This window comes from Falco biarmicus, chromosome 6 (assembly GCF_023638135.1).
Source record: "Falco biarmicus isolate bFalBia1 chromosome 6, bFalBia1.pri, whole genome shotgun sequence".
In the NCBI taxonomy this organism is placed as follows: Eukaryota; Metazoa; Chordata; class Aves; order Falconiformes; family Falconidae; genus Falco; species Falco biarmicus.
The window spans coordinates 39225566-39236148 of record NC_079293.1 but is presented as its reverse complement, the minus strand read 5'-3'; the positions used below and the strand labels follow the sequence as shown (position 1 = coordinate 39236148).

The following is a 10583-nucleotide window of genomic DNA, read 5'->3' as shown; positions in this document are numbered from 1 at the left end:
GGCATCGAAAAGTTCCCACTGGCTTTAAGTTCACCTCAAAACAGTGTTATGGAGGCCTCCAAGGCCGCATGTCAAGCTATAGCAGGAGAGGGGCACCAGGCTCCTCCTCACATAGCCAGAGGGCTCCAGATACAGGCAGGTAGTTCATCCAGACCCAGCTAAATCTTAAAAGCTGATAAATAGCCCCAGGTGTTTTTGCCCACATAGACATAGGAATTGTTTCTTCAGTACAAGTTGTGCAAGAACCTGAGAAACCCCTGACCTCTGTGCTGGGCAGCAGCTGTGGACTGTCTTCCTTTGGAGCAAAGACAGCCCCACTGTGGGCTGCCTGCCAGGGGCCATGCAAAGGGACATCTTGCAGCCTTGGAGCTAGCACCTCTCTCCCACTTTACACCCCTCTCTCCATTTCACTGCACGGCGGATGGATCACCCTCTTTCCTCCAACATGTCTGCTTTGAGGGCATAGCTCTGGGGCAAAGGATAAAGTCAGCTCCCTCCACAACACGAGCTGGGCTCCCCCACTGACACTATCAGCTCCCAGAAGTGACACTTGCGTGCTCAGCTATCTGCACAGTCACTGTAGTGCTAGATCAGTCTGCAACAGACTCCTTCAATATATCAGAGTATACCAGGCATTTATTACTGGGGTCATTATTCAGAAGCTCATTTGAAAAATCTGGTTATCAGGGTAGAACACAGCAGCTGCCAGGCTTGCATCCAGCACCAGCATTTATCCTACAAATTGGTCACTGTGGGAAAAGAGCTTTCACCCAACACCTCTGACCACGGGTCAGTCAAGGATTTACTGACAGGAGGGAGAAACAAAGAGGGGCAGGAAAAGGGGGAGAAGCAGATGAGGAGAATGTAGCATCTCAATAGATCTTTTTAAGTTCTTCATGACTAAATGATCATTGATTTGGTTATGAAGAACTCTCTGACCCTTCACCCACATCCGGAAGCCACCGTGCAGCAGGAACCATTTGTGAAACCGCTCTGTGGAAGGACAACATACTGTAGGTTTGATATGTCTGATGTGCGTTTGTTCCACCTTTCACACCACTCCCCACAAACTGAAAGTTAAGCATGAAGTTTATTTAAGAATCTTTACTCTTTGTTTTTCAATTTAAATTATACTTCCGAAATACAAGTAGAAAAAACCTCACAATGAAATACGTTGCTAATTTCTACAAAATAGTCTAAATAATAATGCACTTACATCATTTACACAATTTACCTTCACAATAAAATAGGAGCGCTTAGATCAGTATTTACATATTGACAGAGAACACGGTCGTGCAGCCATTTGCTTCTGGTGCTGTCTCCCACCGGAGTACCGCCAGGAGACTGCAGCCTGCAGTCACACACAAATCCTTCCGCACGGACAAAGCCCTGCCAAAGTCTTTCCAGGTGCAGGGACCTGCCCATAGGGTGCCAAAGAGACCAAAATGGTGGCAAAAATTTGCTTTTTCATCTTCAAGCTGCCACCGTAGCACGTGAGCACACAGAGTTATTTAAGGAATTCCCTGATACAGAATTTTGCTTCACTGTATTAGGCACTTCACTATAAAAGTTATTTATTATGGCTTATGCAAAACAATTCACTTTCCTCTGGGCATGTACTCACCGGAGTCAGCGGGAGAAAGAGACATGTCTGAGGGCACACTTTGGGCCAACGTTTTGGGTTAGCCTCATCAGAAATTTAGAGCATATTACTTGATAACAGTCCTGACAGAAGTATTTTATCAAGCCCTGATCTTTCCAGCAAGTTAAGGCATCAGTGTATTTTAAAGCTTAGCACATCTGCAATTTTCCCCAGAATTATTGGTAACTAGGACTTTCCCCCCTTACAGTAAGTTAACTACTTAATATCCACGCTGTTCAATGTACCATTGGGTGACATATCCCACATATGATTGTCTTAAAAGAGTACACTGTAGGTTGAGGGATTATTTTCTACATGTTAAGATATGTAAAAAAGTTGTAATTTACCAGATAATAAATATAGTTCAACAGAGTACAATATTGAAATAAAATAAATTAGAATGATTCTCCAGGTGTTGAACTCCCTCCCTTAAGGCCTGAGCCAGAGACCATAAAACCAAACAAAACTGGTGTTTTTTCAGTGGCTCAAAGAGGTTTTGGATAGGGCTCCTAAACTAGACATTGGCTGTCTGAAACGAGGTGTTTAGCTAAGCTGACAGGTACTTGAAATCTATGCGATCAAACAGCAAAACTTACCTCTAAAAGGAATCTTTTGGGTGAAACAATTTAGGCCAAACATTAATACTGCGTTTATTAAGAAGAATATAGTTCTGGCAGATTGTCTCAACATTAATTCAGCAGCAAGGAAATAAGCATACAGTTAAGAACGCAACGTATTTGTGAGGCAAATACGTGTTAGTGCACATGATTTTCCAAAAACTTCACTCCTCAGCTACATTTGTGCATATTTCAGAATGCTTCTAACTAGACAGTTAATAAAAGTCTTCTCATGACTATAGCTAAGTTTGCCATTAAAAAAAAATAACTGAAAAACAGTTAGGAGTAACTTACTCAAGAACGACGCCAAACCTCAGGTCCAAATACATCAAACACTGAGAAATTTGGAATCTAAGTAAAAATCTTAAAAATTAGGTCTACCAAACTTAAAGAAAAAAAAAGATTAAAAGCAGTGAATCTGCTCTCAGAATTGCACGCTCACCAGGTTTGTAAACACTACATGAAGTCAATGATGTTCACTATAAGAGGTATAACGTAGACGCTTTATGCAAAGCGGTGCAGATGTTTTGTCTGTAATTTACTTCATGTCTCCTTTTTTCTCTTCCTTGAGGATTAAGCATTTAAAGTAATTCAGTAGCTAAAAAGTCTGTCTTATAGGAAAAGGTCTGGGTTTACATGGAAGGAGGGGTGACAGGCGTCCACGTGGATGCTAGCCTGGCGTGTGCAGAGGCATCATACTGGCTGTCGGGCAGGTCCGTGGGTGCCCCGCCGTCGTACAGGGGGGAGGCGGAGGAGGCAGCAGTGACGGGGTGCGGAAGGGCAGTGTAGTGCACTGGAGAGCCACGTAAAAACTGGGAGCTCAGGCCATTGGACATCCCGCTTGGCTGAGACACAGGTGTGATGGTGCTGTTACTCACAGACCACAAGTTAGGATACTGGCTGAAAGAGGGAAAGCGATAGAACAAGTTACTATAGTGACCCTAGTGCTGCTGGCAGTTGCTCAGGTCAGAACACAGCTCCAAGGCTGGGTCCATTTGCTGGAGACAGGGAATTTCTTTAGTATGTTCCCAGCCACTGTGAGGCAGGAAGGAACCCTGGGCAGGATTTGTACTCATGGCACGCCACCAATAAACCTAACCTCCCTGTTCTCCAACAGCAGGTTCCAGCGCTAGGTATTACCAGCGGATTTTGAGCCAAGCTGAGGAATGAACAGGCTGGCTGAAAAACGGGGAGGTTTGAGAGCTGATCCTAAGCCGTGCCATGCCCTTGCCTCAGGGGGAAGGCACATGGTGGAGGAGGTTGGACACCGCAGCTGCTGGACCTAGGCAGGTTTAAATCCGTTGCCATGGGCCTGCCAGAGCCCTAATCCCTCTTGGGTCCCTCTGTAGTCAGAGAGGGACAGGTGCCTCCAGACAGCAGTTCAGCCCTCCCTGTTCATCATCTCATGTTAGGAGGGGAAGAGCCAGACTGATGGCTGCAGATTGCAGATACTACAGAAACGACTGCTTGAAAGGAAGAAAAGCCTTGTGAGGACAGCCTCCACACTCTCTTGCCTCAGAGTATGTATATGCACACACGTATGTATAAATATACATATTAATTACAAGAAACAAGGTGATTCAAGAGAAACACTATGAAAAAAGTTCAGTCCTGCTGTATAATACGACACAGCATTTTCTACCTATTTATCTCAAGCAGTTTAACAAGATAGATAAATATTATTCTTACTTTACAGATAGGGGTTTAGACAAAAGGGGTCTTTGGGGAGAAATGCCTTCCTTGAGGACCCACAGTTCCAGCTCTAATGGTTTTACCTACTGCACAACTCAGCACAGCAACTGAAACTCAATGGACTTTGCAACTTTCCAAGTATAAATCCTGGGAGTCAGACATAGAAGTGCTAGGATGACTTGTTTGCTTCATTAACACATGTTCAGGACTAAAACTTATGTTCAGTAATAGAGTTATCTTATACCAGGTAGTAGTGCATACTCTGATTAACAACAAAGTGTCCATGTGCACGGTTCAAATAAAAATGCTTTCTGCAAATGGAGTTGTAGGTCTGAATCGCTGAGAAAGATGCCCAAACCTCAGCCCTCTGTGGTTAATAGCAAAGATTTTACCACCTTATCTGTATCTCTTCGATTTTTTTTTTTGACGTTTAGCTCTAAGGGACTGACTGAAAGCTAAATCTCTGCTAAAGGATTCAAAAGTTTAATTAAGATAATAAGGACAAAAAGGAGAAAGAGATACATTTATATGATCACAAAATGGGAAAGACTTTCACCATGTGTATAATCCCATGATACGTTGGTTTGTGTGGCAAATACTTAAGTAAAGAATTACTGCCCCAACCACTTGCTCTCCACACTACGGTTCACTGCCCCTTCGTTAGTAGAACAAGGGTTTGTTGAGATGGCTGGGAGAGCAGTGACCAGCTAAAATGAAACAGACCAAAAATAAACTTTTTAACCATCATTTTGCTTAAAAGAGATGAAACTTAAAAAAGCATACTAAAATTCAATGGATATTTAAGTGATTTGCAATCCTTAATCTATCAAATATTGCTGTCACAAGTATCTACATTTCCAAAACCAAACCACAAAAACCATAGTTTTTATCTGTTTCTTCAATGTCTTCCTTGAGAACAATCCTTCTCTGTGCCCTCCCCAGATAGGGAATGATTCACACATGGTCATAAGGATTTCCAATTTGCTGGTGACTTTACTCCTATTTCAGCCTTTTCTTTCTACAAAGTATCAATAGATCAGTTTGAGGGCTGCTGAGGGATGGACTCCTACCTGGAGCTGGTAGATGTGCCAGTGCTGTGACTCATGGGCAGCATCGTCGTGTGTGTGGGAACTCCTAGAGAAGACCAGTTGTCATGGGACTGCAGCATGGACAGGCAGGCAGAGGAGTTATCGGCATAGGCTGCTAAAAAAAGCAAGCAAGCACTTAAAACACACTAGAACCAAACCAAATAACAATTCTGTATTCAAATGCAATGTATAACTTCAAACCTCCCTCCTCCACTACTGCCTTGCAAAAAACCAAATAAAATTACATACACACACACAGAAAAATGAAGTCAGCTACCAGCTGTGTCAGGCTTACACTTCCACTGGCATTGCCCCTGCTGACGTGTTGTTTTGCTCAACTTACAACCGCAAAGTCTTATTTCTATGTAGGATCTATGGCTAAAAAGCTGTCTTCAAACCGCCTGCTAATTCAGCCCATGCTTCCCTGTTTGGTCAGTGGGAAGAGGCGAGCTCCTTACCTACGCTGTCCCAAGGCACCTTTTTATCTGCATCATCTACATTGGCAGTAGCAGCCTGGCAGCCCTGAATAGTGCGCATATCACTGGATCACACATCCCAGTTTTGAGCTGAGCATGCCACCACGGGCTTTGAAGTCTGCCTTAGGCACCATCAGGAGTGACTGGACTGGGGCTTAAGCTACTTGGCTTGTGACCAAAACTGGCCAGCCAACACAGCAAAGGCATTAGGAAGCTATAAAGGGAATCCTATACAGCCATCCATAGTGAGAAAGAAGTTGCTGTGGCAGCTGGCTGAGGGACAAAGAGGTTCCTTGCTGAGGACTAGGAAGCAAGAAGGAACACCAGAGCCGTTTTGTTCATTTATGCTGTTTCAAGTCACAAAACTTGTATAACATCTCCAAGATGCAAGCCCACAGAGATCTAGTTAAATGAACTACAAAGCTACATACAAGATTGGTCAGGCTGCATCTAGAAGCTGGTGTATTACTTTAAAAAAAAATATTTTGAATTGTGAAGTGGGAACCTTCAATATCCATACAGACTGAAAGGCAAAAATTGTTAACAGGCCTTTGCCAGAAGAAAAAGAAACCACACACACACAAAAAATCATTGTTAAAAATGCCCTTCTCTCCCTTAAGTACCTATGGCTGAAGGCACTTAGTCTTAAGCTATCTGGCTATTTCTGAGCACAACTTTTAAACTGGTCTGCAGTTTATTCAGCTCTGTATTGTTTCTGTATATCCAGTTGTGACACTCACTGAGAACAACCTTAACGTACTGATGTTAACTTAGGCAAGTAAAGCTGACAGAATCAGGCCCTCAATTATTATGTGTTAATAACAAGTGACACTAACAGAACCAGACATATGCTTCTTCATTTCATTGTATTACCTCTAACTAATGATTAAAATCCTCATTTTCAAACTTAAAAAAGTCAAAGTAAGCTTAAGCTCACTGGTTACAAGAATTCAAGAGCACAAGACAAAGCCAGAACCACATAATCTAACAGATTAGCACAAAACAGTTTTACACACCCTCAGGTTTTCCATCATAAAGAGACTGGGGAGACGTACTCATCAGCCCTATGTCTTTGCAATGCTGGCCCCAAGCGCTCTGTGCCAACTGAGTTAGATGGCGACCTCAATTTCTGTGTCATCGCTTGAGATGCCCACTGCTCAAAGCTCGCATCCCTCTGCTCATTTCCCATCTTTTTACAGAGCTGCAACATCAGACTTACTTGGCGAGTTGTTTCTATGGGTGTAGGGGTTGGGGTAGGGGGCAGGACGGTGGTTCCTCAGCGATGAGTACCTTTCACAGCTGTGAGCAGGGGAGAGCGACAGGGGGGCTCCGAACTGAGGGTGAGGATTGGCAGGTGGGCACAGAGTCCCAGTCCCAGGGATAAGCCAACTACCTACTGTGAGGAAGCAAGAGGTTTGTAAGGTGGGTATGTAATGCAGCCAGGCAGGGAAAGAATCACAGCAACCAGATAAATAATTGATCAGCGAGGACACACTCACTCGGGAAAGGAAACAGTTTCCACATGGCTGAAAAATCTGGATCTTTACAACTTTCATAAGAGATCTTATGAAGGAAAATTAGACAACAGCTTATAAGAAGCCCCCTGTTAAGCTAACACCATTTTTTAAATCATTGTTGAATTACAATCACAGCAAGGAAACACTGAAATGATTAAACCCTCCCTTACATAGGTAGTGTGTGCTCAGTAATTGCTAGCGTGATCTTCAGTTTTAAATTGCTCTTTGGGGGTCTCAATCTATACCAAAGTTCTAAGGTTTCTAAGAATGCTAAGAAGAACTCTTAAAAATTAGGCATCTTCACTGAAACAAAGCAATTCCTACTGCAACTCAACTTCCCACCTTTATAGGCTGCAGACATTTAGCAAGAATCTGTTAAAACAGAAATCATTAGAACACTAATAATTTTTACCAATCTGAAAAAGCTTTTTAAGCGGTTGCCCCTAATTTTCTTAGAGTACTTAAAACGTAAGTACCATTTCAGCAATTTTCTGCTGTATTTTGAAATTAACTTTTGCCTCCATATCTATATGAATATTGCTGCCCTCGCATACAAAAGGCAGCTGTCTTTTTAGACATGAAGGTAACTGCAAGATTCTATTAAAGGATTTTGAATGTAATGCAGAAATCTTAACCATACACGCGCATATATCATAATACTTATACAATCATAAACCTGCACGAACCACAACCATGAGGATTGGTAATGTTATTCCCCCTATGAACTAACAAGCCAGCCAGCAAACTCTGCTCTCCAAGTTCTGCTTAACTTAACGGATAAGATAGAAGAAATCAAAGTTATCTCCACGATGCAAAATGAAAGGAAACGTACGCTGCGAATACCCAGACTGCTGGTTGTCTCCCACTTCCTCCATCATGTCTTTGTGATCACTTCTGTAAGAGAAAACGTGCCGTCTTAGTTAAGAATCTGCTTTTACAGACCTATGTAAAAAAATGCACACTTTAGAATTGAGTTAAGGGCTCTCACCTTTCTTTTGCATCAAGAAATGCCTTTGCAAACGGATTGTATTTAATTTTTAAAGCTGTGATCTAAAAACAACAACAAATACCTTTATTTGCAAGTATAACCATTCATTACCATACAGATACTAGGATTTGAATTAGGACTAGCCAATGAAGTTAGTGGAATCACAGATTTTTGAAGAAAGAAGATTAGGCCCATAACACCAACCTACGGACATCAATTAAACAGCCCCTAAGGTCTGAGCTGTTAGCAGAGGGCTAGGAATTAGTCCCTTGGTCAAATTCTAAGAGACTGAATTGTCTGCATTTATTGATCAGTTAAGGAAACAGCTAAGAAAGGTAGTACACTGAAGAGTTACAAAAACCTTCACATTTCAAGCCAGAGCAGAATGGCCATTAAAAAAAGGTAAATCTCAAAAAACTGGTCATTTACAGACTCATTAAACATAAATGTGCATTTTGGCTAACAGAGAAAGGCCAGCGCTGAAAGTGGCATGTCCAGTTATTTCATTATGTAGCCGAAAACGACAGCTGTATTTCTTACCATACTTGTTTGCCCCACAGAATCTTTTAAGAATTACTCTCCTGCAATCAATTTGCAGTACATAAGGAGACAAACAGCACTCAGATCTTTGTGCTATTGTACATCCATAGGTCTTCTACATATATTCAATTCTTTTTTCACATTTAGCTTCAAACAAAGCACAGCAAGAACTGACAAATGTGAAGCGAGATCCATTATTTTGCTCTGTAACATGCGCTTTGCCACTTGAAACCTGCTGGTACTCGGATCCTTCCCTCCCCGCCGTGCATACCTCTTCGTTCTGGTAGGCTGTCACTGCTATAAACTGGGTCTCGGGGAAGGAATGGCTGGTGATCATCCGCTGCGGGCCACCCACTCGCACTATATGGATCCTTGGCTCATACTTGTGCAGAGAGTTCAACATAATCTGTGAGCAAAGGGACAGAGCAGGTAAGCAGTGACAGAGTGGCGGCAGGCACAGCGAGCGCTCAGGTTGTAAAGTATCTAATGATCCATCTTTCCAGCAGAGGAGAAAGAGCCAACAGGTACGAATAAACCCTAAAAGCAGAGCTGCAAGAAAAAGAAGGGAACATTGCAGTCAGGCACCCCGACTTTTTGCCCAGTTATCCTCATCCCTGTTACCTGACAGGGTGGCTTGCATAGTCCGCAAACACGCTGGCGATGAAGAGCCAGAAGGATGCAGCCTACTACACTGCAGATTCGGACCAGGCAGGGATTTTAAAGCAGAAAGTCAAATTATCAAGGCACCCAGCCCCAGCGGAAAGACCAGCTCTGCTGAAAGCATGCGGGGGGTGGGAGGACGGGACACGAGGACTCACCCCACGCCGGCGCGTTTGCTAACAGCGCACGGACGAGCATTACGGAGGGAGCGAGCGGTGGCCCGGCAGGACCCCGGGACGGGAGGGACGGGTCGGTCCGGCCCCGCCGAGCGCGGCCAGGCGGCGAGGGCGGCGCAGGTCCCGGTGCCGGTGCTTACCTGCCCGCCGCCGTTGAGCTTGTTGGTGAGCTTGACTTTGCTGAAGGAGACGGGCGCCTTCATCCAGTGCGCGCCGAAGTTCGGCGAGTCGGGGTGGATGTAGACGCAGCTGGGCGCCTGCGGCTCCGGCTTCCCGCCCGGCACCCACTCCCCGTTCACGTACTTCCAGCGGTGCCCGTCGGCCGCCACGAAGTCCAGCAGGAAGGAGTACATGGCGTTGGGGTCCAGCCCCGACACGCTCACCTTCAGCACCGGGAACATCCTCCTGCGGGGCGACACGGCGGCGCGAGGCACGGCGGGGGGCAGCCCCCGCCCCCCGGGCTCAGCCGGGCTGTGCCGCCGCCCGCCCCCCCGCCGCCGGGGACACCCCCACCCCCCGCCGGAGGCTGTGCGCGGGGGCGGCGGGAGGGCGCGGGGCCGGCGGCACCCCTACCTGCCGTTCTTGGTGACGATCATCTCGTTGGTGAGCTCCTTGAAGCGCAGCCACAGGTCGTTGTCCTCCAGCGCCACCCGCAGCTCCCGCTCCGTGGGGTCGCCCTTCTCGCTGCCCGCCTGCAGCTCGCTCTCCACGGCGCTCAGCAGGTGGTCCACGCGGTACTGCGGGGGCTTGCCCGCGCCCTCCGCGCCCGGGGAGCTCATCCCGGCCCCACGCCCGCCTGGCGGGCCGGCGCCCTGCAGAGCCCCGAGCGGCGGGGCCGGCGCTGGCTCCGCTCGACCTGCGCGGCCCCCAGCGAGCGGCAGCGGGGAAGCGGCCGCTGTTATACCCCGCCATAAACACCCCCCCGGTGACATCACAATGCCGGCGGGGGGGCCCCGCTGATTGGCGGGCGGCCGCTTTGATCTCCCCGGCCGGCCTTTCCGATTGGCTGCCCGCGGCCATATCACAACGGTGCCCGGGGAAGCCTGTGATGTTAATTGCGGCCCGCTGGATTAAACGCGGCTATTTTATGTAAATCTGCCCCCAAATGTTTGCACCTCTATCAAAGCCGCCGGGGCCGGGGCTCCGGTAGCCGCGGAGGAAATGGCCCATCTCGGCAACAGCCCCAT

General features: G+C 46.3%; 1 protein-coding gene across 1 annotated transcript; it reads right to left on the bottom strand.

Annotated features, from left to right (window-relative positions):
- Nucleotides 1–1092: 1092 nt before the first annotated feature.
- On the bottom strand, nucleotides 1093–10310 carry TBXT (T-box transcription factor T). Its single transcript, XM_056344686.1, has 8 exons — nucleotides 9970–10310; nucleotides 9537–9801; nucleotides 8832–8966; nucleotides 8021–8082; nucleotides 7865–7926; nucleotides 6735–6911; nucleotides 5022–5154; nucleotides 1093–3159 (listed from the first exon to the last, which is right to left on the bottom strand). Exons 1-8 carry the CDS (start codon nucleotides 10173–10175, stop codon nucleotides 2892–2894), a joined length of 1308 nt encoding a protein of 435 aa, XP_056200661.1. The 5' UTR covers nucleotides 10176–10310; the 3' UTR covers nucleotides 1093–2891.
- Between the last annotated feature and the right edge of the window lie 273 nt (nucleotides 10311–10583).

What these genes read in the sequence shown, in the direction of transcription:
- TBXT (XM_056344686.1), bottom strand. Translation starts at nt 10,175, where the DNA reads ATGAGCTCCCCGGGCGCGGAGGGCGCGGGCAAGCCCCCGCAGTACCGC. An exon ending in GCAGTCTGGGTATTCGCAGC is followed by an intron (nt 6,912 to 7,864) that starts GTACGTTTCCTT and finishes GCTTCCTCACAG; the next exon opens with TAGGTAGTTGGCTTATCCCT. An exon ending in GGCACATCTACCAGCTCCAG is followed by an intron (nt 3,160 to 5,021) that starts GTAGGAGTCCAT and finishes TCCCTCTTTCAG; the next exon opens with CCAGTATCCTAACTTGTGGT.